Source organism: Falco rusticolus, chromosome 8, assembly GCF_015220075.1.
Source record: "Falco rusticolus isolate bFalRus1 chromosome 8, bFalRus1.pri, whole genome shotgun sequence".
Classification (NCBI taxonomy): Eukaryota; Metazoa; Chordata; class Aves; order Falconiformes; family Falconidae; genus Falco; species Falco rusticolus.
This window is the reverse complement of record NC_051194.1, coordinates 10,328,708-10,356,674: the sequence shown is the minus strand read 5'-3', so window position 1 is coordinate 10,356,674 and position 27,967 is coordinate 10,328,708. Positions and strand designations below refer to the sequence as shown.

General features: G+C 60.0%; 3 protein-coding genes across 4 annotated transcripts; all 3 read left to right on the top strand.

Moving 5' to 3' along the window:
* The first annotated feature begins 179 nt into the window (after nucleotides 1–179).
* Nucleotides 180–4,837, top strand: SLC34A1 (solute carrier family 34 member 1). The gene is made up of 13 exons (XM_037398835.1): nucleotides 180–322; nucleotides 535–651; nucleotides 801–977; nucleotides 1,438–1,566; nucleotides 1,640–1,783; nucleotides 1,878–1,989; nucleotides 2,062–2,257; nucleotides 2,584–2,679; nucleotides 2,795–2,894; nucleotides 3,142–3,309; nucleotides 3,676–3,792; nucleotides 3,959–4,083; nucleotides 4,189–4,837. The coding sequence occupies exons 2-13, from the start codon at nucleotides 549–551 to the stop codon at nucleotides 4,741–4,743; spliced, it is 2,022 nt and encodes a 673-aa protein (XP_037254732.1). The 5' UTR covers nucleotides 180–322; nucleotides 535–548; the 3' UTR covers nucleotides 4,744–4,837.
* A 605-nt stretch (nucleotides 4,838–5,442) lies between these two features.
* On the top strand, nucleotides 5,443–7,075 carry LOC119153025 (alpha-2C adrenergic receptor-like). The gene has a single exon (XM_037398920.1). The coding sequence runs from the start codon at nucleotides 5,707–5,709 to the stop codon at nucleotides 6,733–6,735; it is 1,029 nt and encodes a 342-aa protein (XP_037254817.1). The 5' UTR covers nucleotides 5,443–5,706; the 3' UTR covers nucleotides 6,736–7,075.
* A 3,665-nt stretch (nucleotides 7,076–10,740) lies between these two features.
* GRK6 (G protein-coupled receptor kinase 6) lies at nucleotides 10,741–27,326 on the top strand. 2 transcript variants are annotated; one of them, XM_037398380.1, is made up of 16 exons: nucleotides 10,741–10,865; nucleotides 14,469–14,564; nucleotides 17,404–17,516; nucleotides 17,846–17,923; nucleotides 18,195–18,295; nucleotides 19,584–19,676; nucleotides 19,993–20,056; nucleotides 20,730–20,870; nucleotides 21,566–21,756; nucleotides 22,560–22,597; nucleotides 22,735–22,824; nucleotides 22,918–23,126; nucleotides 23,402–23,539; nucleotides 23,790–23,927; nucleotides 24,088–24,222; nucleotides 25,760–27,326. In XM_037398380.1, exons 1-16 carry the CDS (start codon nucleotides 10,814–10,816, stop codon nucleotides 25,808–25,810), a joined length of 1,728 nt encoding a protein of 575 aa, XP_037254277.1. In that variant the 5' UTR covers nucleotides 10,741–10,813; the 3' UTR covers nucleotides 25,811–27,326. The 2 variants fall into 2 exon arrangements, with proteins under 2 accessions (XP_037254277.1, XP_037254279.1); XM_037398382.1 differs by having other exon boundaries at nucleotides 25,018–27,326.
* The last annotated feature ends 641 nt before the right edge of the window (nucleotides 27,327–27,967 follow it).

Here is a 27,967-nt window from a genome sequence, read left to right as displayed (position 1 = left end):
GCTGCCACTCACCCCGGGGTGATGGCGAGCCTGGGCCAGGTGAGGTGGGGTGTGCCGGTAACGCGGTACCCCGGGGGCGAGTGCCCCATCCCACCCTGGCACTGCAGCTGACGCGGGATGCTGTAGGGTTACCCATTAACTGGAGGAATTTCTGGGGAGGAGGTGAGCAGCAAGCAGAGGCGAGGGGCAACATGGGGCTACTTAGACTTTGCTCTTGGCGTGGATATAAAGGGTTGTGGTGCCCCACGGGCCACTTGACTGGAGGAACGCACGGATGTGGCATGTGGACATGGTGCTGCCGTGAGTGCCTGGCCAGCCCCAGGTGAGCAGGGCCCTGGGCAGGAGGGGTCCCCTCTCTGTGTCCCTTGCCTGCCCTTGCAGGAGCTCGCTGGGGTGGCACAGCAGTAGCCAGTGGCCAGGGGACCACCGGGTAATGGGATGGTGCTCCTCAGCGGTGCCAGCACCGCAGGGATTTGGGGGCTGGTGGCAGCTGGTGTGGGACAGCTGTAGTGACGCATGGCCACCTCTGCTCAGCCTCAGCAGAAGTGATGCTGCCCTACCGGAGGGAGAGCCCGGCCCTGCCCCGCTGCCCGGTGCGGGGAGGACGGGTGATGCACGGGCCCCAGTTCGCCTACTGCCCCAGCCCCCAAGGTAGGTGCCCCCAGCCCTCCAGCTCCTCCTCTTCCTCACCCTGCTGGGCTCAGCAGGGCCAGCTCACCAGCCCAGGCGGTGCCCAGCTCCCCTCTGCAGAGGGGTCCCCACGATGCTGGGGCCATAACGTGGGTGCCCCCTCTCCCCAGCTCTGCACCGGCTGCCGGGTGCCCACACCTGCCCCTTCGCTGTCGGTGCTTGCCCTGACCATGGCTTCCCCTGCCCTGGCTCCCCGGGGCGCCTGGGCGAGGGCAGGGAGCGGTACGAGCTGGATGCGCTGCCCTGGCAGGGGACCCGGCTGGGCTTGGATGAGCTACAGAAGCCAGGTGAGACCCCTGGGCGGTGGGCACACTGTACCCGGGTTGGGAAGCACCCCAGCGACCTGCTAGAGGCACCCAGGGGGGCCTCAGGGTGCCAGGATTGTGGGGTGCTGGCAGAGGCTCAGCTTTGTCCCTGGGACTAGCAGCAATTCCTCCCTGCTGCCCCGCGGTGCCAGTCCTCGTGCTGGCACCCCAGCCAGACCCTCAGTGTGGCAGGCTGCCTGCCAGCCAGGGAGACCCTCAGCTCCCCGGGGTGCTGGGGGCAGAGCTGAGGGGCAACAGGGGCGGCTGGCACAGGGCACTCCAGAGTGGGAGGAGATGGAGGGAGCCCCGGGAGTGGTGGCACAGAGGGGGACGTGAGCCCCATCCCACTGGCGGCATGGGAGGACAGTGTAGGGCTGTGGAAGTCCAGGGAGCCGGGGCGGTGCCATGACTGGCATTTAACACTCTCTCTTGTCTTGCGCAGAGCTGGGGTGCTGGGCCAGGGTCCAGTCCATCTGTGTCTCCCTTCTCAAGGTGCCCTTGATGTTCGGGTTCCTGTACCTCTTCGTGTGCTCCCTAGACGTGCTCAGCTCTGCCTTCCAGTTGGCTGGAGGTAGGGTGGTGGGGACACCTGGGCGGCTGGTGGCACCCACCATGCCGGCACCCTGCCACTCACTCTCTTGCAGGCAAGGTGGCCGGGGACATCTTCAAGGACAATGCTATCCTCTCCAACCCAGTGGCTGGGCTGGTGGTGGGCATCCTGGTGACCGTGCTGGTACAGAGCTCCTCCACCTCCACCTCCATCATTGTCAGCATGGTCTCCTCGGGGTGTGAGTGTGCCCGTGGGGCTCCTGGGGACAGGGTGGCTGGATGTGGTCACCCTGAGCTGGGCCATGCGGGGCTGACAGGTCTCTCTGTCCTCAGTGCTGGAGGTGCGCTCTGCCATCCCTATCATCATGGGCTCCAACATCGGCACCTCTGTCACCAACACCATTGTGGCCCTCATGCAGGCTGGAGACCGCAGTGAGTTCAAACGGTGAGAGCTTGTCAGGACAGAGAGGACTTGGGTGTTGGGGGCCACACCATGCCAACGGGCTCCTCCACACAGGGCCTTCGCTGGTGCCACGGTGCACGACTGCTTCAACTGGCTTTCAGTGCTGGTCCTGCTGCCACTGGAGGTGGTGAGCGGGTACCTGCACCACATCACCCGCCTGGTCGTGGCCACCTTCAACATCCGCAGTGGGAAGGATGCTCCTGACCTGCTGAAGATCATCACAGAGCCCTTTACCAAGCTCATCATCCAGGTCTTATCAGCCGTGGTGTCCCCAGGCTGGTGGTGGTCTCCCAGCACTGGTGTCCCCCATGCTGGTGGTGATGTCCCCAGTGCTGGTGTTCCTTTGGTGGTGGTCATACCCACGTGTCTCTAGGCTGGCAGTGGTGTCACCAGACTGGTGGTTGTCCCCCAGCATTGCTGTCCCAGTGCTGGTCCCCAGCACTGTTGTCCCTTCAGTGGTGGTTATATGCAAGTGTCCCCAGGCTGGCAGTGATGTCCCCATCCCAGTGAAGATGTCTCCAAGCTGTGGGTGCTGTCAGTCCCCAAGGGCCCTCTCCAATATGTGTGTTTTTGCAGCTGGACAAGTCGGTGATCACAGGCATTGCAATGGGGGACGAGAGCCTGCGCAATCGGAGCCTCATCCGCGTCTGGTGTGGCCCTGCACCCCCACAGGTGAGGGGCCCGTGGCCTTTCTGGGGACATCAAACAATCCCACCAAGGGTGGGTGGTGGGCAGAGGCTGGCTGAGGATGCTGTGGAACCAGCTGCAGCCCACCTTCTCCCTGCAGATGGCTGCTGTGGGGCTTGGCCCCCCTCTGAACTGCACAGCCCCCAGCCACTGCAGCACTAAGGGCATTGAAAGCCTCCACAATGTCACCAGGCAGAAGTGTGAGTGGGTACAGGGGGCTTGGTCAGGGCTGGGGGGTATGGGGCGTAGGGCTGGAGAGGTGCAGGTGGGGCTGGGGGAGCTGTATGTGGGATGGAGAGGTTCTGGGCATGGGGCTGGAGTCATGATGTGGGGCAGGGCTGGAAGATATTGGGACTGGGGTCCAGGTGTGGGGCTGTCTTGGGGGAGCAGGTTTGTGAGTGGGGCTGGGCTGGCCCCAGCCCCTTGCCCAGCCGTGCTGTGGGGCAGGTGAGCACCTCTTCACCGACACGCCGCTGCCTGACCTGGCCGTGGGGCTGGTGCTGCTTGCCGGGTCCCTTGTTGTGCTCTGCACCTGCCTCATCCTCCTGGTCAAACTCCTCAACTCCCTGCTCAAGGGGCAGGTGGCCAAAGCCATCCAGAAGGTCATCAACACTGGTGAGTGGGACGGAGACAGCTATGGGGTGAGTGGGATGGGACCCTGTCTGCCCTAGTCACCCATACCCACCTGCCATCCTCAGACCCATCCCTAGCTGCCCCTAACCCCCATCCCTGCCTGCCCCTGATCCCCGCTTTGCTTATGGCTCTCATGGCCTCCTAGTGTCCACGTCCTCTTTGCCCAGCCATCCTGGCCACCAGGCTGGCCCCATACCCACAGCCTGAGCCCATACCCAGAGCCTGGCCCCACAGCTCCCCCCCCCCTCCCCAGCACCATATAGGAGTTCCAGGCCACTCCTGGCTGATGTGTCCATGCCCATGTCCATGCTTGTGTCCGTGCCTGTGCTCATGGCCATGCTGTGGCAGACCTCCCACACCCGCTTAGCTGGCTCACCGGGTACTTCGCCATGGTGGTGGGTGCTGGGATGACCTTCGTGGTGCAGAGCAGCTCTGTCTTCACCTCGGCCATCACACCCCTGATTGGTGAGTCCCAGCCATGCCTGGTCCCCTGCCACGTGGTGGTCTCCCCCACAATGGCCCATGGGTGCTAGAGTGCTCAGAGGGACAGGAGGAGCCATGCCTCCTTGGGAGAGCATGGGAATGTCACTGGCGAGGAGCGATGGGATGGGATAGGGTGCCTCTTCTGCAGGCCTAGGGGTGATCAGCATTGAGCGTGCCTACCCGCTGACCCTGGGCTCCAACATCGGCACCACCACCACTGCCATCCTGGCCGCCCTGGCTAGCCCGGGGGACAAGCTGGCCAGTTCCTTCCAGGTATGGGCAGCCTGGGCCCATGGTTGGGTGGGCAGGGGCCACCAGGCAAGGCGGAGGCTGGGGGAAGCCTGCGTGCCCGGCCCGACAGGGATGCTGTCCCTGCAGATTGCCCTTTGCCACTTCTTCTTCAACATCTCCGGCATCCTGCTGTGGTACCCGCTGCCCTTCACCCGCCTGCCCATCCGCATGGCCAAGGCGCTGGGCGAGCGCACGGCCAAGTACCGCTGGTTTGCTGTGCTGTACCTCATCATCTGCTTCCTCCTGCTGCCCTCCCTCATCTTTGGCATCTCCATGGCGGGCTGGCGGGCGCTGGTGGGGGTGGGCACACCTTTCCTCGGCCTCCTCTTCTTTGTGGGGCTGGTGAATGCGCTGCAGGCACACAGCCCTGGCCGCCTGCCCAAATGGCTGCAGACCTGGGACTTCCTTCCCGCCTGGATGCACTCGCTGCAGCCCCTGGACCGACTCATCACCCGGGCCACCCTCTGCTGCACCGATCGCTGCCGCAGCCCCGAGGGCTGGGATGAGCGTGAGGGCCCTCCCCGTGACAAGGTCCGGCTGGGGCTGGACAACCCCGTGCTCTCCTACCCCGAGGAGGTTCCCAACCCTGCCGTTCGGGTGGGCTCACCCCGACCACTCCCACACGGTGCTACCCGGCTCTAGCCAGCACCAGACACCCTGGCCGCTGCTCCCATGGCTGCCCAGTTTCTGCTGTTCCTGCTCAGCTGGTGTCTAATAAACACTGAGCACCTGCGCACTGGGTGTGTGTTTCTTGGTCTCCTGCCTCTGCAAACCCTGCCAGAGCTGCCAGACACCCACTGCCCTCCCCGTGTGCGTACACCACCACTGCACAGCCCAGCCCAGCCCTGTACGGGTACCCTGTGCTGGGGATGCAGCAAACGCACGGCTGGTGCCATGGGAGCACGCACTGATGATGCTGCAGCTAAACCCTGCACCTGCAGTTTGCAGCCAGCTCGTACCAAGGTGTTGCGGGCAGCAGCTTCTTCCACCTGCCTCTTCCCCACAGGGCTGAGCTGGCAGGGTCTGCGCTGCACGACCGTGTGCCACAGCAGCGTGTCAGTGAGCAGGGAACAGCATGGGGCAGCCGGCGGGGTGCTGCTGTGCTGCCAGGCTGTGGCTCATGGATGTCAACTCAGCACAGCTAGCCAGTGCCCCTGGCCCACTGGGCACCCTGACACCCATGGCAGGAGCCCACCCACCATGGTGACCCTGGCAGGAGCCCTATAAGTGTTGGGAAGAACTGCTTCTCCAACTGCCCACAGATGCTTGGGCTCCTGCCAGCGATATCAGCCTGTCCCTCCCTCCCTCCTTCCTGCCCACCCTCCTCCTGGGCTGGGACCAGCAGAGCCAGCAGGCTGTGGGAGCCGCGGCGGGGTTCCCAGCGCCGCCACCGCCCTGTGTGCCTGGCTGGGCGACCACTGGGACAGGACGAGCTCTGCCTTGCCACCGGACTGGGTCAGTATGGGAGCGGTGGTGGCCAGGACACCCCCCTGGGACTCAGCAGAGCTGGGGCTGTGCCAGGAGATGCAACGAGGCCGGTGAGCGGGGTGCGTGCGGCGGGGGGCAGCCCCATGGGGCTTTGTCCGCCTGAGGTGCCAGGCCAGCATGGAGCCAGCCAGCACCTTCCCCAATGCCTCCGGTAACAGCAGCGACGCCAGCAGTGCCCCGCACTCGCCTGCAGCCACAGGGCTCATCCTGCTGGCTGCCCTGGCCATCCTGCTGGCCACGCTGGTGGGCAACGCGCTGGTGGTGGTGGCCATCTCCACCAGCCGGGCTCTGCGGGCTCCGCAGAACCTTTTCCTGGTGTCCCTGGCCTCGGCGGACATCCTGGTGGCTGTCCTTGTCCTGCCCTTCTCGCTGGCCAACGAGGTGATGGGCTACTGGTACTTTGGTGGCCTGTGGTGCAGCCTGTACCTGGCGCTGGACGTGCTGCTCTGCACCGCTTCCATCGGGCACCTCTGCGCCATCAGCCTCGACCGCTACTGGGCTGTCACCCGGGCAGCCCGGCTTAACCTGCGCCGCAGCCCCGGGCGGGTGAAGGGGATGATTGGGGCAGTCTGGGCAGCAGCAGCCCTGGTGGCATTGCCACCGCTCCTGCAGGCCCGGCCGGCGGGCCAGAAATGCCAGCTGAGCCAGGAGACATGGTACGTGCTGGCCTCCTGCGCCGCCTCCTTCTTCGCCCCCTGCCTTGTTATGGTCACCGTCTACTGCCGCATCTACCACCTGACCGCCCGGCGGACGGCAGCCCTCCTTGCCCCCCATTCCCCACGCCCCGCTGGCACCGGCAAGAAGGGAACAGGGCTCAGGATGCCGGGCTGGCGGCGCCAGAGCCAGCACCAGAGCGTGTTGCTGTGCCGCCGGCGGCTGGTGCAGGCACAGGAGCGGCGCTTCACCGTCGTGCTGGCCGTGGTGATGGGGACCTTTGTGCTGTGCTGGTTCCCCTTCTTCTTCACCTACAGCCTGGGCGCTGTCTGTGGGGACGGCTGCCGTGTCTCCAAGCCTCTCTTCAGCTTCTTCTTCTGGATCGGTTACTGCAACAGCAGCCTCAACCCCCTCATCTACACCCTCTTCAACCGGGACTTCCGCGCTGCTTTCCGCCGGCTTCTGGCTGTCCCCCGCTGGCACCGCACCTAGGCCCCCACTGTGACACTGGGGACATGGCCCCCAGCCTGGCATGGACCCTGGACTGCAGTGCCAGTGTGCATCTTGAGGTACTTTTGGAAACGTGGGGTTGAATAAAATGAGGCCAAAGCCTGCACCCCGGGCTGGCGTCTGCCTCTGGGGAGCCCAGCAAGCAGCACCCATCGCCAGCACCCTCACAATATGGGTGATCTGCTGGTGGTGACAACTCACCGTGGCAGTTCCAGCAAGCACCAGTCCTCCCTGCTGCCAGGCAGACCTCAGCATCTCCTTGTGTGGGGGACAGAGCCCACAGCTGCTGTGGGGGTGACAAAGCCCCCCATGTGGCAGCATTACCGGCACTGGGCTGAGCTGACCATGCCCCTGTAACAGCCCAGTCTGAGCCCTGTGCCCCTCTCCTGGGGCTGGCCCCTATGGCTGCCCACCAGCACATAGCTGTGCCACGCCACGGGGGCTCTGAGGGGGCATGTGCACACCCCATGGAGGGGTACAAGGGGTGCTGGGCTAGGGTGGGATACCCCATGTCCTGCTCTGGGGCTCCACCAGGATCTTGTTGCAGGAGGGAAAGGAGGAATGGCATCCCGGTGCTGGAAAGGCTGTTCTCCCCTGTGAGAGTGTGGGGGATGGGACCTCACGGGACCAGGCTCCAGCACAGCCTGAGGTGCGAGGGGCCACAGGGGCAACCGTGGGGTGAAGACCCAGGGGCAACCACATCCCTCCGAGGGCAGCAGCTGCCCTGTACCCGCCCTGCCCGCCTCCCTGCCCGGCTCTGCACAGACACCCAAGGGTCAGGGGCTGCTCCACTTCTCCAGCTTTGCTTCTCAAAATAGAAAATCTCAAAACATCGGACTTTCACTTGGCTAAAAACAGCCGCCGGCGCCTGGGAGCTGGAGCCCAAGGAATGCTGTGCTCCGCTGTCCCTCAGCAGCCCCTTCCAGGGTGGGTGCAGCTTGGCCATAGGGGCAGGGGGCTGTAAGGGATTCGGGTACTCACAGTGGTGAGGGTCCCCAGGCCGACCCCACGCCTGCTGGCCCTGTGCTTGGACGCTCATGGCATGAGCTTCGGGGCCAGCAGAGGCTCCCAGTGGAATTCTGCCAGGACAGGGACCTGGTGCTCACCCCCCCGGAGGCAGCTGATCTGGCAGCTAGAGCCACCCTGGCACCATCTGCGGAAGGAGCTGCCCTATCGCTGCTGCCTGGCTTCCTCTCCCACGGCTGCTTTTCTCCTTTTCACCATTAAACAGCACTTTGCTCCTAAAAATACCCAGGGAGATGAGGGCACCCGATGGGGACTCAGCCAGGGAGAGGAGCTCTCCCCGAGGGGCTGGTGCCCCTTGGGGACCTGCAGTGCCCTGGCTCACACACCCTGCCCTCACCCTTGCCCAGCACGGCTGGAGCCGACCTGGGGATCAGGCACCATCCCTCCTCCTGAGCATGAGTGTGCAGCTCCAGGATGCTGCAGGGCAGGAGGGGCCAGGAACCAGCTGGAGTCAGGGCATGCAGGGACCCTCCTGCTTGGGCAAGTAGCTGTCGATGCATCCAGTCTGTGCTGGCATTAGGGCAACATCTGAACCACCAAAGGGAGCTTCAGGCTGATGTCCAAAACATCAAATCCCAAGGGCTGGACAGAGTCTGAGAGTACTCTTTGCCACAGGCACTACTGGGGGGCTGTGGTGCTCCAGGGAGAGCTCCCCCACCGAGCACCTCCTGCTGCATCGCTATCCAGCACATCGCCCTTTCCGCAGTAGATGGGTCGAGCAGGTCACTCCATATCTCCACAGCAGCCATTTCCATTCCAAGTTTGTACAAAGTCTGTTTTATCTGCCACAGCGTTATCCTTATTCCTGCCCTGCTTGCGAGCAGCTGTGACTGCAGTACCACCGGGAAAGCAGCTCCCCTTGAAGTGATTACTCCTGCCCAATTGCAGCACCTGCGCCTGTCTGCCTGGAATTGCATCCTGCATTTTCAGGCCGTTTCTTCAATTTCTCAACATTATTTTGATTTATTCCCCTGATAGGCTTGGGTTTGGAGCCCTCTCCAGCCATGTTCCCCCTGCAGACCTAAAAATCAGAGTGCAAGTTCCACCCACCGGGGTGCCACCAGCTCCGTTGGGGATGCCAGTACCCCCCCGGACACTTGTGCTGCTCTGGTAGCCCCTTGTGGCCAATGGCTTGCTGGTGGTGGGAATGGTGCTACAAAACATCAGCTGGGAGAAAACAGAAAGTAGCAACCTAAGGGTTAAGTGTGCAAATGCACGGAAACAAAGTCATTGCATTTGAAGCTTAAAATAAACATGTGCCACCTTTAAAAGGAAAGCAGGTCTAAAAGAAGAAAGCTGACAGTGTGAGCTCATGCCTCATGGCAAAGTGACACGGGAGATCACCTCTGAGGTATGGCAGGGCAAAGCATCCTCCTCCGTATTATCACTGTGGATTTGTAACCAGAAGACACAACACCTGATCTCCAGCAGATGCTGAAGGGCACAGCAGACAACAGCCAGTACCACATGCATGGACAATGAGTGCCTGAAATAATTTGTGTTATTACCAGCATCGCTACAGCCTGAGGACATGAGGCCCTCCCCTCCTGCTCACTAGTACAGCTCAGCCAAGGAGTGCTTGGGGGCTCAGGATGGTCCTCACTGACAGAGGCTGGTGGAGGGACCTGCCCATCACCACATGCTCCTCCATGCCCTGGCCACCACCAGCCTCACACCCAGGGCAGCTCACTGCCAGTAGCCACCACACACGAGGGAGGCATCACCCGTGGGCTGGGACGAGAGATGGAAGCCATCAGTAGGCAGAGGCTACACCCACGTCCAAAAGCCACAAGGAGCAGAAAGCAGGGCAGGCACGACTTGCTGACAGGTAAGAGGGTTAATGACTGATTTCACACACAGAAGCATTAAGCCAGGCAGGTCATTGGCAGGGCTGATAAATCAAGGGATGCTTGAGAGCTCTGCAGAGAAATCAACGACTGACTTGCTGCAGAGCAGGCAGGGAGAGGTTCCTACACCACAGCCTGTCTTCAGAGAGGGTAAGGGCATGGCTAATTAAGAGTATCGGTAAAAAAAGGAGCAAATTATCAGAGGGAAGAAGCCTGCGGGACCATCAGCACTCACTCAAGAGCTCAAATACCCAAACAGCACATGAGCAGCCACCAGGCTCAGCCCCAGAGAAGGACAAGGCTGGTGGCGCTGCACGCCCCTGCCAAGGGCACCAGGGGATGAGGAAGCCTCAAACCTCCATGGCAGCAGTGACCAGGGAGCCTGGGCACAGCACCAGAGCTTGCATCACCCACCCTGCAACACAGGGATTGACCAACACCGGACACGCCAGTGCTTGGAAGATTTTACTGAGGCCATCACGAACACAGGGCCAGGCTACAACGAGGGGGAAATACCCCCCGAAATATATAAACGCTGCTAACGAGAGCACGACAGCGCCGAGACGCCGCCCGCCCTCGCCCAACCACTACCCATCCCCCCCGTCCCCCCTCCGCCGCTACCCGCCCCCGCACTCTAAAGCATCCCGGCGCAAGCGCTCTGTTATAAAGAGCGGCTCGGCCCGCCCCCTGTGGAACGTCCCTATCACGACCCACTGTGCAGCGGAGTGGCAGCTTTTTACCCAATCACATGCTAAAGGAGGCGGGACTCTTCCTGCCTTAGGCACCGTAGACGCTCGCCCAATCTGGTCCCGGTGAGGTGTGTGCTCTCTCTGAGAGTGACATCTCGTCCTCCAATCAGCACCTACTCCCTCTTCCCGGCAGGGCTTCGCCAATGACCGCCGAATGACGCGCGCTTCTCGCTGCCCGCCCCGCCCTCCCACACCCCCGCCCGCCTCGGGGCCAACGGGAGGGCAGCGGCGCGGCGGAGGGGGCGAGGCTTCCTAGGGGGCTGAGCCAATAGGAGGGCGGCGCGGGAGGAGCGTGGGCAGGCATTGGCGGGCTGGGCGCGGGTGGGCGAGGCGCGGCGGCGGCGGGGGGCGGTGGCGGCGGCGGCGGCGGCGGGGCGCGAGCTGAGCGGCGGGGAGCGGCGCGGAGCCGGGCGGGAGGCGGCCGCGCCGCCGGGGCCCATGGAGCTGGAGAACATTGTCGCCAACACCGTCCTCCTCAAGGCCCGCGAAGGTGAGCGGCAGCGCTGGGCGGCCGCCGGTGGCCGGAGCTGGGCGGGGGGCCGCGGGGAGGCGGCAGGCCCGGGGCGGCGGTGGGGCGGGCGGGCCCGGGGCGGGCCGGCCGGCCGCGGAGTGAGCCCAGGGCCCGGGACGTGCCGGCCGGCCGGTGGCCTGAGCCGGGAGCCCGCCGAGACGCCTCTGGGAGCGGTGCCCGCCTCCCCGGGCTGCAGGCTGCAGGCTCCGGCCGTGCCTGGCCCCGGGACTCGGCCTCGGGCTCTCTCTCCTGGCGGGTCTCGGCGTCGGCCGCCCGCGGCGCCCTGGGCGCGGGGTAACGGCGCGGGGTGGGCACATGCCGCCCGAAGCGCTGGGCTCTGCATGCAGCCCCGGCGCTGGGCGCTGCTGCGGGCGGCCGGGGCAGCTCCGCACCCGCCGTGTGCCGCCCCCGGCGGGGGAGAGCCCGCCCGCCGCCCCACCGGCTGCCAACGCCCGGTAGCCCCCGCCTGCTCCCCCGGCGCTGGCGCCCTTCACCCTTCGGGGGGCGGCTCTCGCCCCTCGGCCGAGGGGAGAGGCCCGTCCGGTGTCCTGGGAGAAAAAAGCTGCTTTCAGGCTTGTAAAACGCTGCTTCCCACCCAGGCCTGATCCCAAAACTGTGGTGGTGAGCCCCCGGCCCTCTGTCACCCCCACACCGACCCTCTGTCACCCCCACACCGACCCTGCCCCGCTGCCACCAGCCGTGCAGTGGGCCACAACCCTCCCGCTGCTTCAGGGGTCACAGCTGGATTCCAGGGTCTCCGGGTGGGATGCAGCCGGCCGGCAGCGGGGCTGCCATGGAAGCACAGAGCAGTTTGGGTTGGGAGGGACCTTAAAGATCATCCAGCTCCAACCCCTTGCCACGGGCAGGGACACCTTCCACCAGGGCAGGGTGCTCTGAGCCTCATCCAGCCTGGCCTTGGAAGGACAGGGCAGCTGTGCAGAGAAGCCTCAGGATGGCTTAAGGAGAGAGCTGGGAAGTCTGCCACGCAGGAGCCTGGTCCTTTGTAGAGAAGGAAGTTCCAGCCAGGAATCGGGGAATTCATTAGATCATGTAAAGTGGCGGAGAAGTACAGTCCCTCCTGGCCCGTGGTGTGCTGCTGGCCAGGCCAAGTCATTCTGGAGCCTGAGGGGCTCACTGAAATCCAGTTAGAGGGCTTTGGAGATTAGATTTGTGGGAGGGAAGAGCAGCGAAATTAAATTTACATGGGCAGAAACATTTTAGCTTGAAAATCAGGCTTACTGTAGGTACTTCAGGCACAGTGACCATGGTGGACCATGACATGATGGTTCATAGTGGCAAGGTCTGGATTTGCCAAATCCAGACAAAACCGAACAGTGGCATTTGTGACCTCTAGACATGAGACCCTGCTTCATCCGGAGTGAGTTGACCAAGGAGATTGGCTCCTGGTGGGCCTTCGGCAGAGCGGAGCTTGGTCGCAATGCAGAGCAAGGCATCGGATGGCTGCTGCAGTAGTTGCCGTGCTCCTCCGGTGCCTCTCCCTCCGCAGGCGTTGGGCAGTTTGGCTGCAGGCGGACACGATCCACTGGCACGCTTGTGTCAAACGGTTCCTGGCCTGCGAGAGCTGTGGGTGGCAGTGCTGCCTGTCCGTGGCTCTCCCACCCATGGCTGGGTGGCTGTGGTAGCTGCTTGGGCAGCCTGTGTGACAGGACAGAGCCGCTTTGCTGCCCAGGTCTGGCAGCACGGGGTGCTTTGCCCCAGACCAGCCTTTTTGGGAGCCTTCTGGTCTGGTGTGAGAGTGCAGGGCTGAGATCGCCCTGGATGTGGGGGAGGTTTGCTGACCGTTATCTTTAGTCACTGCATACGGTGGCCATGCTCTCAGTTTCCTTCAAACTCTTCTGGGAGGGTTTGGCCCTGGGAAGGACAAGGATCCTTCCCCCATTGTCCCACTTGCCTGCTGGCCTCTGGCAGAGGTACAACAGACCGGCTCTGGGCTATCAGCAAGCCTGGAAGCTCCCCTCTGGTGAGCTCTGGGTGAAGGTGGCCCACCCTATGCCCCATCCCCAAAATGGGGGTGCTGAGAGGTTCATGTGCAGGAGGCCAGTTCCCTGCAGGGCTGTTTGATGCAGCACTGGGAGTGCGGGGGGAGAACCGTGCATGAAGGGTGCTGGAGCTTCCTTTCAAAGCAATCAACTCGAGGAAACGCAAGCTGCCAGTCCTCATCCTGCAGGTGCTGTGGGGCATTGCTCTGCCTTTCCTTGAGCACTCTTTGGGTGAGGATGGCTTGTCCTCCCGTGCCCTCACTTAGTTGTCCCCATCCATTTCATTGCCGCAAGCTGTGGCTGACAAGGTGGTGTGTGTGCTGCTGGTTTCTTCCACCCCTGCTTACCCTTGAGTCACTTCCTTCCTGAGTTTGTACAATCGTGCAGCCCAGCTGCTGGTGCGGGGCAGATGTAGCACAGCGACCTGCAGCACGCCAGGGGCTCAGACCCGGGGCTGCCCCTGTGGAAGGTGGCTGTGATGGCCCTGTCCCACCCGCCTGTCCAACCAGGCCCTCCTGCAGTGTGGGGAGCTGGATGCTCAGCGACTGTGTCTAGAATTTGGGGCTGAATTGTGTCCGCAATGGAGGAAAGTGTTATGAAAGTGTTTCTCAAGAGCTGATAAATGCGTTTTCAGCCTCTCCTGATTTCAGAAGGTCGTGCCTTTGGCCCAGCTCGGCAGGGTGGTTAATGTATTTTCCAAGGGAGGTGGGAGATTGTGTGTGTTGGCACCAGGCAGGGGAAAGGCAGTCCCTAAAGGCTGGCTGATCCCAGCCATCAGTATTTCAGTACTTAATACTTGCTATGATGTAAATTTTTTGGTCTATCTAGAAGTTTTCCCACCCCGTCCTACAGCACTGGGCATTTACTCGAGCAACTGAAGTTGGAATAATATCTGATTCTTGAATCTCACTTTTCTGAGGCCGGCTTATCTCTGGAGAAAGGTGGGAGTGTCCCCACTTCACAGGTGGGAAACTGAAGTGATGAGCCCCAGGCAATGCAGTGAGTTGTCTGTGGAGCTGGGATTAGAGCAGGAATTCCTGTCTCCCAGCTTCATGTCCTCCCTCTGAGAGCCCCTCCCTGGAGTAAAGCAATCAGTCTGGAATGAGTAGGTGGCAGGAACATCATTACTACAGCAGGAAGAGCTACACACCGGGCAAGGCTTGGCCTCCAGAGGTGCATTAGTTATGCAGAGGTCCTGAGGACTGGCCTGGGAGCCAAGAACTCTTGTGCAGGCATAGAGTAGCCTGTGGCTTTGGGCACTCCTGTTCCTGCTGTGATCCTCCTACCATATAAATACGAGTCACTGAGATGTCCAGGTGAAAGGTCTTTGTGTTCTTGGTCGGGACCTTTGTTCAGCAGCCAGAGTGGTTGGTCCGTCTGCTTCCTCTGGCAGTCAGATGCTCTAACACTTTTGTTCTAGCAGCCAGGAGACGGTGGTACCACTTCGGTCTTGTTTTCCTTGCCTGGGCTTGCTTGTGTAAATGGACAGAGGGTGTCTCCTCTCTCAGCTCCTGGCAAGGCTAGGCTGCAATTGGATGTCCTTGCTTCATAACTCATGGTATCAATTTTGTGTGCCCTGCAGGTGGTGGTGGAAACCGGAAAGGCAAGAGTAAGAAATGGCGCCAGATGCTGCAGTTCCCCCACATCAGCCTCTGCGAGGACCTTCGACAAACCCTTGGTGAGATGCAGCGGCTGGCGGGACTGAGCAGCACCCAGGCTCCGCTCCAGGGTGGTGCTGGTGGGTGAGTGTGTGTGTGTGTGTTGTGCACCCAAAGCTGAATCCCGTGAGGGTCAGGGACATGTAACAGGGCATGTATTGGCCAAATCCCAGCCAGGATCACTTGGAGCTCAGGATGTAAGGAAGAAACAATGGGTAGGTAAGTCACAACTGCACGGCGCTTGCTGGATAGTACCTGTTGATGTATCCACACACCTTCAGTAGAGGTACACCACCTTCTATGTGCAAATAGACATGCTCAGTGTTGCAGAGTTCTGGAGTGTTGCTCTGGGGTCCCTTTGCATAAATAAAAAAGGTCCTGCTAACATCCTCTGGACTCCCTGGTTGGGATTTAGCCCTCTCTGCAGACCTCAGCTTCTAACGCTAATGCAGCACCTTTCCTCAGGCAAAACTGGGTTCTTGCTGTGTGGTATGGATGAGAATTGTAGAGTTGGGTAGGGCTTGGCCTGTAATTTTAATACTGCACTTTGTACTCCTCATGGTTCTAACGTTGTTTGTCCAGTAGGCTTGGTCCTGAGGTCATGTGCAATTGTTTTGGGGCACAGAGAGTGGGAGCGCTCTGCTTGCTGGGAAGGGGAGAGCTTGTTTAAGTTGTCACTCCAGATTCAACTGCCAGCTGGAGAGTGGCACAGCACTGGCCTTGTTTCAGAGTAGGTGTCACTGGGCTGAGTGGGTTTGGGAGCAATTCCAGTCCCCAGTTCCAGGTTTTCCAGGTCCTGGCAGCACCAAGGAGAAGGGTGGCTCCCTTTGAGGGCACATGGGACTATAGCACTTGGATTAACTCAACCTCCGTCATCCACACTGTAACCTCCAAGCTCACAACAGCCCAGTGCACACCGTGCACCACCTCCCTGCTGCTGTGCACACCATGTGCAACCTCCTGGGGCCAGCTTTGCAGCTGAGTGTAGTCAAATGGAGACTCTCACCTTGGTTTTGCTGCAGACCGCTTCTCTGGAGCAAGTTTTGAGCACTGAACAGAGCTCTGGCCTGGGCTGCTCTTGCAGCTCCCATCTTGGCCATCCAAACCCCTGTCTGCTTCCTTGACTTGTGTGCCCTCGACAGAGCTTTCCCTCAGCTCATGTTAGTCCTCTGCCTGCAGCCACCCTTCCTGTGGGTGTCACGACACATTTTCCAGCACTGAACTTCATCTTTGTTGTGCTGCCCATTTGCCAGTGGTGAGTGCTGGTGCTCTGTCTGTCTCTGCTGTCCCACTGTCCGGGACAGTGACCTTGTGAAGCTTTGGGAGGCAAGTCCCTCCCAGCCACTGGCTGTCACCACCTGTGTCCCCACTTCTCCCTGGGGAGGCATGCGAGAAGTGCTTCTGGCCCAGGTGACAGCTGCCTGGCTTAGTTTCCCTGTGGGAGTGATGACCCTGTTCCACTTTTTGGCTGGAGTGGCTTCGTTTTCCCCTCGCAGGCTGCTCAGAAAGCATTTTATTTCCTATTCCAGAAGCTTGGCAGGACCATGGGCACAGTGGGCTGGTTGCCCACTGCAGAATTAAGCTTTGTATGCCCTGACCACAGGGGGTAACCTTGTGTGAGCCTGGGCAGCGGTGAGGGCAGCCAAAAGCTTCTGATCTCGCAGGCAGCGAACTCGTCCACCCCAGCTGAAGGGAACTCCTTCCCCTGCAGCCACAAGGAAACCGCCCGTGCAGCGGAGCGGGCGAGGTGGCCTCCTCCCCCACCACAGCCCCGCCATCCCTGCGCTCTCGTGCACCCTCAGGAAGCTGCAGCTTCCTCGGGAGAAACTGCTGTGCGGGGAGGGGAAGGCTGGCAGTACCCAGCGCTGGGGAGTGCTGCAAGATCCCCTGTGCACCAGTGGGAAGCTGCACGTCTGCACCCCAGGCAGCCCGCAGCCCTCAGTGGCAATGGCTGTGACACAAATTTGTGCTGGCCCATGATCAGACAGTGTCTTCTGAGTGGAAGGGGAGGAAGAAAAGCAGAGAACTGGAAGTGCTCTGGATAGTCGAAGGGGTTTGTGCCTGGACTGCCAGACTTCAGAGAGGCGTAGGAGGAATCAGCAGGGAAGCCAAGCTCCCATCTTGCAGCTCCCATCTTGGCCATCCAAACCCCTGTCTGCTTCCTTGACTTGTGTGCCCTCGACAGAGCTTTCCCTCAGCTCATGTTAGTCCTCTGCCTGCAGCCACCCTTCCTGTGGGTGTCACGACACGTTTTCCAGCACTGAACTTCATCTTTGTTGTGCAGTTGTACTTTGTTGGCAGTAGGAGTTGATGTACAAGTCAGTGGCTGTCCCGTGGAGCGTGTGCCGCGTTAACAGGGCATCTGTGGAAATAGTGCCTTCCGTTTTGATGATTCTGCTTCCAGCCGGGCCTTTGGGAATATGAGTGGTTTGTAGGAGTCATCAGAGCAACTCTTGGCATAGAAGATCTGCCTCGAAATAAGCCCAGTGTGTTCCTCATGTTCCAAGGAAAGTTGTGTGTCTGGAGTAGTCAGTCGATCTCCTTGAGAAGAGGATTGGGAAAAGAACCTCTAGGCAAACAGGAGATTTGCTGGAGTCCCTTACTAGAAGGCAGGCTGTACAGAACAGCAGGTCAAACCTCTTTCAGGAAGAAGATCTTCCGTAGGGGAACATAAAAGCTCAGTCATGCCTCTCGTCCCTGTTGGGTACGTTGCACTCTCCTGGGAGTCTCAGGCTGGTGGGACCTGTGCGCAGCCAGCTGATGAGTGGCAGGCCCCTCCACCGCTGCCTGTGGCCAGGGCAGTGGGCTGTGGCTGCTCCTTTGGGGCTTGGCAGTGAATGATCTTCTCCGCATTTGCAGAGCGGGACTACCACAGCCTGTGCGAGAAGCAGCCCATTGGGCACATGCTCTTTCGGCAGTTCTGCGAGACACGACCTGAGCTGTCGCGCTGCGTCAAGTTCCTGGATGCCGTGGTAAGAGCAAAGAGCAAAGCCCATCAGGCTTCACTGGGGGAGGCAGGGATGTTCTTGGCACCCCTGGGCATGGACCAATTGGCCCTGGGTGCTCTGGCAGTTGCCAGGTACTTCTGGGTACGGAGGTTTCCTGAAGGAAAAACCTGTGTGTTGCCGTTTCCCCAAGACAGGGCTGGGCCTTTGCTTAGGGAGCTGTTTGCTGGAGATCTGGTTTTCCAGGAAAGCATGGGAAACCTTGGGCAGAGGGTGTTGCTGCTCTGCAGCTGTTGGCTGGTAGCAAGGCTTGGTTCCTGGCTGGACCTGCTCCTCACACTGTTTGCTCTGTGCAGGCAGGGTATGAAGTGGCTCCAGATGAGAAGCGGAAGGAATGCGGGCAGCACCTGATTGAAAAGTACTTGAAGCCAAACGTGAGTAAGAGGGTTGTGTTTGCTGCCTGCAACAGTAGAGCAGTTGGAAGGCTGGCAGTTGTCATTACCCATGTCCTGCCACAGCAAATGTGCTGGGCAGGACAGCGAGGGCAGAGTACAGAGCCACCCCGCCACCTCACAAGCAAGCGTGCTGCTTTTCCCACTGGCCCTAAAGTAGACAGGCACCTGTGTGCTGTTCCTGGGCTTCTCCTTCCTGGCAGGACCCTTGGGCTCTGCTCCCTATTGTCTGACTCCATCCTTTTGTCCCCAGAGTGAGGACCATGTGCCTGAAGTTCCGTCGCAGCTGGTGGATGCCTGTTGTGAGAGGCTGGAGCAGGAACCTTCCAAGGAGCTTTTCAAGGAATCCACTAAGTAAGTTGGAGGGCAGGTCGCATCATGGCACAGGGTTGACGCTGCAGCTAACTCATCTCGTCCGTCGTGTTCCCATCCTCCAGGAGAGCGAGGGCTGGTGCTAAGGCTGGCGCCTGGGGAATTTCGGGCTAGCAGTTTGCAGCACAGCTACAGGAAAGCAAGTGCAAGGAGCTCCCGTGCGCTGTGGGAGCCACAAGCTGCTGCAGAAACCTCTGTTGCTTGTCTCAGTCTCCTCTGGATCTGAGTTGCTGTTTGGAAAGACCCTGTTTCAGTGAGCCTCAGCATCTGGCCATGCTGTTCCTAGTCTTGTGCCAGGCACTCGTAGACACCTGTAAAGCGTGCTGCCAGCTGCCAGTCCCAGTGCCACCTGTCCTCTCCCGCTGGCTGCAGGTGTGGCCGCTGTGGTTAGATTATGCTGGCTGTTGCTGCAGGGATCTAAGGTCACCACTGTTCCCATCGCAGAAGCAGTGGCTGAGGTCCTGGCTCTGGGTGCAAAGCGGAAGCTGTTAGGCAAACCGGGCTTACCCCCCACCCCCCCCACCCCCCCCGAACAGTAGCTGGAGCACATTGCTTAATTGGGTGCAGGGCTGTGGCAATGGATTTGCTGCAGTCTTCTGGGGAGCGTTAGCTCTGTGTGTGGTAACGAGTGTCGCTGTCTGAATGCAGAGCCTCCGGGCTGGGCCCTGCCTGCTCTTGGCAAGCTCTGAAAGGGGAAGAGCCCATCCGTTTCTCCTTGATGCATGTCTCCAGTCTAGACACGATGTCTAAGGCTCTTTACTCTGCTGGGGAGCCCTGGCACTGGTCTCCGAGGCAGTTAGCTCTCTTGAGCAGGATCTCCTGTGGCCTTTTGTACTGGGTATTCATCTGAAAGCGAACAACTCAACGCCTGGTGCTGAACGTTGCTAGCAGCTTTCGGCAGCTGATTACAGCCTTGTGTGCACATTTGCCCTGTGAGCAGAGGGGGTAATTGCAAAGAGCCCCATTGTCCCCGTTTGTCCCACAGCCCGGGCTGGTGCTGAGAGGCCACAATTAGCAGTGCTAGCCTGGTCCTAGGGTGCTGTGTTCATGACAGTGGCACCTCCAACGCACCTTCCTTTTGCATCAGGCCTAGCTTGGAGGGGGGCTTTCTGAGCCAGGGCTATGTGGGTGATTCTGCACCAGGCTGGGTGAGGGGATGGCAATGTAAACGGGCTCTCAGGGCTGCTCAGCTCCTCTTTCCTTGAACCCCTGGCTTTTTCCACAGCTCTCATCAGTTCTCAGGAACCTTGCTGGCTCTGCTCTCTCCTAGGCTTATCCATGACTACCTGAGTGTGGCTCCCTTTGCCGACTACCTCGACAGCTTGTACTTCAACCGCTTCCTGCAGTGGAAATGGCTGGAACGGTAACGCTTCCCGGCATCTGTGGGAGACCTGCACCCTCCTCACACAGACAGCCTGAGGGGTCCCTCAGGCTCCTTCCCATGCTGGCCACTGGCAGGAGCCAAGGGCCTGGCCCGTGTCTGCTCTTGTTTTCCTTCAGGGCCCTTTATTGGCACCATCAGCAGCCCCAGCCTTGCTTGCCTCGCAGGGAAGCAAGGCCTGCTTGAGCAGGGGTTTTGGGGTGAGCCACAGTCTCAGGCCAGAGCATGGGGGTGGTTTGGGCTTCAGTCCCTGCTCTCTCCCAGCTCCCATCTCACTCCAGTTTCCTTTCCCTCACAGGCAGCCGGTGACCAAAAACACTTTCCGCCAGTACCGTGTGCTGGGCAAGGGCGGTTTTGGGGAGGTGAGTGACCACCATTTCCTCTGTATTCAGGGTAACGGGCAGCTACCGTTGCCAGTTGCCAGGTGCAGGTCTGGGTTGGCCATCGGGGCACCACAAGCTGCTCTAGGTGCTGGTGGCTGGGTGGGCACTGGGAGCACTGTGGTGGGCACTGGGAGCACTGTGGTGGGCACCGGGAGCACTGTGGTGGACACTGCTGCGCTCTGGGCACTGCGTGATCTGTCCGTTCCCCTCTGAGGGGCAGGAGCTCACCTCTCACCAGGCACTGGAGGTGTGGGTGTTGCACAGGGTAGGTAGCACATGCCCTGTGCTGTGTACTGCCACCTGGGCAGAGAGTCAGGTTTGTTCCCAGTATCTTGGCAGGAGACACTGACTCCTGAAAACTGTCACTGTCAAGCTTCTTTCTGTTTCTGGAGTGGCCTTCTATCTTCCCAGGCACCAGCCGTGGTGCTGCTACAGGTAGCAGGGGCATCGCAGCTCTCTGTTGCTTATCTGTGACATCTGGAGATGTCACTGCTCCCTGTGTCCTTGCTTTGACAATGGGCTTTTCACTGACCTCGGACTGAGATGGGGACAGGGACACCTTTGCCTTCCCGTGCCTCTTTCTGAGAGCAGAACCTAGAACCCCACCCTGGAAACGGCAGCAGGAGGGTGCTGAGCCACGTCCCCCCTCCAGGTTTGTGCCTGCCAAGTGCGTGCCACAGGGAAGATGTACGCCTGCAAGAAGCTGGAGAAGAAACGGATCAAAAAGCGGAAGGGAGAGGCCATGGCCTTGAATGAGAAACAGATCCTGGAAAAAGTGAACAGTAGGTTTGTAGTAAGTACATAGGAGTTGCTCTCACTTTGCTGCGGTGCTTGATTCTTCCTCCAATCAGCAAGCCCAGCACCTCTGGTGCTCCTCACCTGGTGTGGCCCTGCCCATTGGGTAGGGTCCTGGTGGCTGTAGATCTCTCACGAGGCTGGGGTCTGGCAGGAGCTCCTATTGTCTCCACAAGATGCTGTAAATGCCCCCAAAGTCAGGCCTGAACACCAATCTGATCCCACTGGCACCTTCTTAACCTCTGGGGCACATGAAAGCAGCGATAACTGTCTCTCCAGGCACACTGCCTCTCCAGACAGCCAAGTGGGCAGAAGCCTAGCCCTGAGCTGTGTGATGGGGAACTCTTTCTCTGGCTGCACTGAGGTGTGGACAGCTTGAAACCTCCCTTTATGGAGGATTCGTCAGATGCTGCCCCAGGGTTGCTGTCAGGTGCTGCTTGCCCCCCAGATGGAAGCAGTTCTGGCTCAGGGAAATAGTGTCCTCCCTGTCTAAGGAAAGCTGGGGTGTGCTGGGACTGCTGGGCACTTCGGTGTCCTCCCTGGGTTTGCACAGTTCCCCCTCTGCCTCCTGTGCTGGCAAAGGCGCAGTCCTGCTGCCTGTGAGTGGCTGCTTGGGTGACAAAGTGCCCGTCAGTGTAGGCATCTCCCTCTTTCAGCTGTGTCTTCTAACAGCCTTTCTGCCCTGAATTGCAGGTGAGCTTAGCCTATGCATATGAAACTAAAGATGCTCTCTGCCTAGTGCTGACCCTCATGAATGGAGGGGACCTCAAGTTCCATATCTACCACATGGGAGAGGCTGGCTTTGAGGAGCCCCGGGCAGCTTTCTACGCTGCCGAGATCTGCTGTGGCCTTGAGGACTTGCACCAGGAGAGGATAGTGTACAGGTGCGTGCTGCCTGGTCCCTGCTGGGAGACCTTGTATGGGCTGTAGAAGCAAGTGGGTTCCTGCTGCTCTTACTAGCCCAGTGGGTCTGTCTGCTCAGGAAAATAAGCACAGGCTTGAAAGCAGCACAGAGCTGAGTGAGAGGGGATTAGGAACAGAAAGCTGATATCGTAGGAGAAATGGAAGAGTTTAGCTTGGCTTCCTCGTGCTGGTAAATGATCGCCAAGAACAGGATGTGATCATGCTCCGAATACCTCGGGGCAGTCACTTGGGCGCTTAACTCGTGGCAGTATTGACACTAGAACAAACGAGGCTAGGCTGCCCCAGTGCGCTCAAGACTGAGAGCTGGGCAGGAGGCAGAGCAAGCTGATTGTATGACTGTACTCATCGGGTTGTGTGATGCAGTGTTAGGGATAGCATGGCTAAACACAGGGCTGGAAAGTCCCTTCTGGTCCTACCCTGTGCCTTGCCCCTGGGGCAGGACAAGCAGAAGGAGCCTCTAGTCCTTTTCTCTTGCATGACCTGCCCCATAATGAGTTCTGCATCTGCAAAGAAGGAATCGGCCACAGGCACACTGCTTCCTTCTGGAGGGTTGAAGGTTCTCATATCCTGCCTCTCTGCCCAGGAGGGGAGAGCTTGCAGAGCTAACTCTGGGCTAGAGGGTGAGGGGAAGGTTATCTGTGTGACCAAGGCAGGAGTGTTGCATCCCTCAGCTGCTTATCTGTTTCTTCTTGAGATGTCACTGTTGCTTTTGTCCTTTGCCTTGACAGCAGGGTTCTTGCTAATCAAGTCCCTTCCTTCCTAGGGACCTGAAGCCAGAAAACATATTGCTGGATGACCACGGTGAGTGCAGAGTCAAGAGGAGCCCTGAGCCTGAGTCCTCTCTTCCTCTGCTTGAATCAGGGCTACTCTGTGTTCTTGGTAGCTTCAAACATTGCCCCTTGATGTTGTCCTGTTAACTTGACCCCTCCTCTGTGCAGGTCACATCCGTATCTCAGACCTGGGGCTAGCTGTGCATGTGCCAGAGGGCCAAACAATCAAGGGCCGGGTGGGGACAGTTGGCTACATGGGTAAGTGGTCCTGGTATAATCAAAAAGTGGTCTCTTGACTGCACGTGTGCTCTCCCTACCCATTACATGTCCCTCACTCCTGCTCCTATGTAGCTCCAGAGGTGGTGAAAAATGAGCGCTACACATTCAGCCCAGACTGGTGGGCTCTGGGCTGCCTGGTATACGAGATGATCGAGGGACAGTCCCCCTTCCAGCAGCGCAAGAAGAAGATCAAGCGGGAGGAGGTGGAGCGGTTGGTGAAGGAAGTGCAGGAGGAGTACTCGGAGAAGTTCTCACCCTGCGCCCGCTCTCTCTGTACCATGGTACGAGTGTGCATCCCTGTCCCTTTGCCCCCCACTGCCTCTGCATGCAGCAGCAGAACATGGAGGCTGCTCACCTGCAGAGGTGCTGGTGGCAGCCAGGTTCCCTTGTCTGTGATAAGGCAGTGCGGGGGGGTCCAGAGCGGGTGCCGTAATCCCTCACTCTCCAAGCTGCCTGTGCTGTCCCTAGTGACCTACTGCAGGAGCCCAGCTGACCTCAGGGCTGCTCCTGCCCGAAGCGCCCTCCACCTGCGGCACTGATTTCCTTTGTGTTGCAGCTCCTGTGCAAAGACCCTCTGGAGCGCCTGGGGTGCCGAGGAGCTGGGGCCAAGGAAGTGAAAGAGCACCCTCTCTTCAAGCACCTCAACTTTAGGAGGCTGGAAGCAGGCATGCTGGACCCCCCCTTCAAGCCAGATGTAAGTACCCATCTGTATGCTGACCTTTTCAGTCACTGGTGCCATCAAGGGAAACAAGAGCCCTGGGGGGGCTCACCTGAAGAGATGGGGCCCATCCCCTTCCCTCTTGTTTCTGAAGCCTGGTAGAACAGGGGTCAAGCAAGCTCTGGGCTGCCGGGAGAGGGTGCCTGGGCTTGGCCAGGAGCCAGGGTTGTTGGAGGTGGTGTTGTCATTGTGGAGCTGGCATTAGAGCAATCTTTGTCCTGTTTAGCCCCAGGCCATCTACTGCAAGGATGTTCTGGACATTGAACAGTTCTCCACAGTGAAAGGGGTGGAGCTGGAGCCCACGGACAATGACTTCTACCAGAAGTTTGCCACGGGAAGTGTGCCCATTCCTTGGCAGAATGAGGTAGGTTTGGAGGACAGATCTTTCCTCCTGCTTGTGCCTGCCATGGCCAAGTGCAGTGTCCCACAGGGTTTGCGCTGTCCCTGCTGCTTTTGCGCTCTGCTGGGCTCTCGGTGGCAGGCTTTGTGCGGCACTTGCTGCAGCCATCTTTGCCCTCTTCCAGATGATTGAGACGGAGTGTTTTAAGGAGCTGAATGTCTTTAGCACAGACGGCACGGTGCCCCCAGACCTGGACTGGAAAGGGCAGCCTTCTCCACAGCCCAAAAAAGGGTTACTCCAACGCTTATTCAGCAGACAGGTAAGAGTGTTTGCGCAGCGTTTCCTCCCCAGTGAGTCCTCTGGCAGCAATGAGCCTGCTCTTGCCTGTGCCAGGCAGGTCTGGCAGGGAGGTGGGCGCAAGAGGGAAGCAGGCAGAGCCTCCCCTACCGCTGGGTGGTGGGACCCCAGGGCTCTCGGGGACACCCGTGCAAGGCTGCAGGGAGCCAGCCCTCGCCTGGCTGGCACTCTCCGTGCCGAGGTAGTCGAGGGGGCTGGGATGGATCATCCTGGCTAAACGTGCTGGAGTCACACAGGCAGAGAGGTATCAAAGGCACTAAAATAGCAAGTCTTCTCCCTTCCTACACAAAGAATACATTCCCTGAAGAAGACCTTGCTCTTGGAATGGGTTGTCTGGGCTCCCCAGACCATTTCTGCCAGACCTTGAGCCAGGCAGCGAGAGCAGCTCTTTTGAGGGATGAGGGGAACAGAAATGTCTTGCAGCTGCTGTGGACTTGCTTGCCTGCCTGTCTCCTCTGCCCTGAACAGTCTTTGCCTTCTTTCCAGGACTGGCAAAGTCAGGGCTCTCAACAGCTGCTTGCAGCTGTGGCACTCAAGCGTGGTTGGCTCTGGACCCACTCTCAGCCACCCAGTGCTGACTCCTTTTTCCCCACTGAGCTCCAAGTTGTGCTTCACTGTTCAGTGGGCTGCCCTAGCCAGAGCCAGCTCTGGGCTGGAATACCCAGCCCTTCCCGAGGCAGGCAGGACCTGCCAGAGGATGGGCATCTGCCTGTAGCAGGGGTTGAGCTGTGACTTGCCACGTGTTTTCTCTTTCCAGAGGTGAGCAGTCTCTCCTGGCTGCTCTGCTCAGGGAAATACCTGGTGGCCCGCGGACATGGCAAGATCTGGGAAAGAGTGTTGTCCTTCAGTGCCTATTCCCTTCCCCCAGCAGAGCACAAGCTGCTTGTTGTTCTAACTGTCCCCTGAGCCACTAATCTCGCTTCCCTGCTCTTGCTGCCTTCATGGGGGAGGCCTTGCCCTCAGCTTGAGCCGGAGCTGCCCCTGCACAGCCGCTGCTGGGAGCTCTGCTCCCAGGGGGCTGTGGGAAGCTCCCTTCAATCCTCTCTTCGGATGTCCGGGACACATAGAAGGGTTGAGAAACCATGAAGGGTTTGGCATTGCCCCATGCTCAGACTTTCGTTCCAGCAAAAAGGGCTTCAGCTGCTTCTGCGGCCAGAGCCCCAAGCGGGGCACATCGTCTGTGCTGGCACCGAGCTGTCTCCCTGGGTGGCTGTAGCCCATGGAGCCCGTCTTCCTCCCAGCTTCTGAGCTAGTCAGCCGCGTGCTCACCAGTCTTGTCTGCCAGGAGCTGAACCCCAGATGCAGCCTGACTGTTTCTCTGCCGACTGGCGGTGCCCTCCAGCCCCTTGCCTCCATGTAGCTCTCCCATGCACAGGCCAGAGGGGGCCTGGCCCTTCCTTGCCAGAGGGCAGCTGTAAGCTGGGTTGTGTGACCGTGCTCACCCTCTGCTTGCTGTGCTCCTCTCTCTCCCTCCTCCCTCTCCTTGCCCTTGACTTCAGGACTGTTGTGGAAACTGCAGCGACAGTGAGGAAGAGCCCACCCGGCTGTAGAGCACAGCTTGTTCTCCAGCCCCTGGGACCCCCTTGCCTCTCCAGGTGCCCAGCAGAACAACAGCCCAGCCTGAAGGACAAGGTAGCAGCAGTCCTGCAAAGTGGATTTGTTTACAGCTTTACACATCTGTCTGAAGACTCTGAGGATGGCTCCAGGGCTGGCAGCAGCACGCAGCTCAGGCTGAGGTGCCTCTGACTGTGGGCAAGCCCTCATCCCTGAGATAGACCTGGACGCTTCTGAATCTGCTGCTTGGGATTGTGCTGCTGCCACCCACCAGCTGCCGCTCCCCTCCCTGGCCCAGGGTGGGAGGGAGGGATTGCGCCGGCGTGGGCCAAGGCCAGACTGGAGCAGCTCTGCTGACACATTCCACGGTGCTGAAGCAGCACTGCAGGTTTGGTGTATATTTATATATGTTAGTCTGTACATATCACATGTCGGTTTTTAATCTATAGGTGGGGGCCTGCACTGCCCTCACCCTGTCATAGGCACAAATGTCCTCCTATGGGGGGAGTGACAGCCCCAGCTTTGTACCAGGGAGTCCTGGGCAGAGGCTTTCTGTGCCTTGAGGTGTCTAAAGCATCTTTCCTGGACCTTTCTGGCAGTGCTGAGGCATCCCTGGCTCCAGCGGAGTCCATTGCTCAGCCCCGAGGCGCAGGAAAGCACTGTGCCAAAGCGTCTGCCATTGCATCCTGGCAGCAGAGCGTCACTGCCTCATCCTCGCTTCCCTGTCTGCCGGAGCCTGCTTCCTCCTGCCTCGTCTTGCACATGCTGCCAGCTCCCACGAGCTGATCCCGGCCCCCTCTCCAGACCGCTGGCAGGCTGCCTGCAGCACAGCGGGACACAGCCACTCCCATGGCACCTGCTCAGGTGGTACCTGCTGTTGGGTCCCAAAGGTCGGTGTGATCCCTGGCATGGTGCAGGATGGCCCTAGCGCAGTTCCACCAGCTCTGGACCAGCCATCTGTGCATGCTGGGGGTGCTGCAGTCCCCAGGCCCAGCTTGTTGGAGGAGGGGGCACGTAAGGGACTCTGCTCTCAGGGAACAAAGCCATGGTAAAGAGAATGTTCCTTCCTGGGGTCATCCTGTGAGCTGCGCCCCAAAGAGTGAGCGGGGCCGGGACCAGCCTGCCCACCTTACCAGCCTAGTGTGCGTCCCTGGGGGTCCTGGGGAGTCAGCACAGCTCCTGTGCCCAAGGGCACGGTGGGGGGCTGGAGCCCAGCATGTCCCTGGAGAGCAGCATGGGGCTCAGCCCACCTCTTCATCCTGCTTGTCCTGTCCCGTCTTGTGCACACTTGTCCCAGCTGTGTCCTGAGCAATAATTTGTCGTCTGTGTCTGTGTCTGTGTGTGCACACATATGTGTGCGTGCGTGCACGGGTGCGTGCTGCTGCCTCGTGCTCATTCTGAGCCAGGCCCCCCGGGGGGGCTGACCACCAACTTGGTCCTGTGGTATCATTTGCTTGCCTTGCACTAAAGTTGGACAGTATTTAAATTTTTAACCTTTTGTTAAGCATAAGATTTGCTGTGCCTTGTATCACTGTCATAAGGGGGGCCTGCTCTGGGCCATACAGGGTTGGTGACTCTAAGGAGAGGAGCCAGGACCCCAGTTCCTGGGCTGCCATGGGCTCTGCTGGCACTCCTGTCCTGCAGGGAAGGGCTGGGACTGAAGCCCAGGGACCATGGGAGGCCCTTGGTGGCTTCTGCTGGGTGGTTTGGGTCAGTGTAGGGGCATGACAAGTACAAGGCCTTGGGCTGTTGGGGTGTTCATGTCTCCTGTGGTCCCCTTCAGGGCATGTCCCCTCACTCCCCTGTCTGCCCTTGGCACAGCCCCTCAGGCTGTCAGGGGTGTGCTGTGGGGCCAGGGGCAGAGTCCTGCTTCCCTTTGGGTGCTGTGCATTGCTGCTTCAGGGGGGTGGACAACCGTGCAGAGGGGGACCATGTGCCAGCACAGAGCACTGCCTCCTTAGCCCAAGGGACAGCCCCTGGAAGCAGGGGCACGGTGTGAGCAGGGTTAGGATCATGACAGTCGCCTTGGGGGAGCGTGCAAGGGGGCAGCCTGGCCAGGGTGGGTGCTGGGTGGGTTTGGGGTCCGGGGCTCCGGGGCCGGCGGCAGCACCAGCAGCCTTGTGCGCAGCGCAGGGGGGCCGCACACAGCTGCA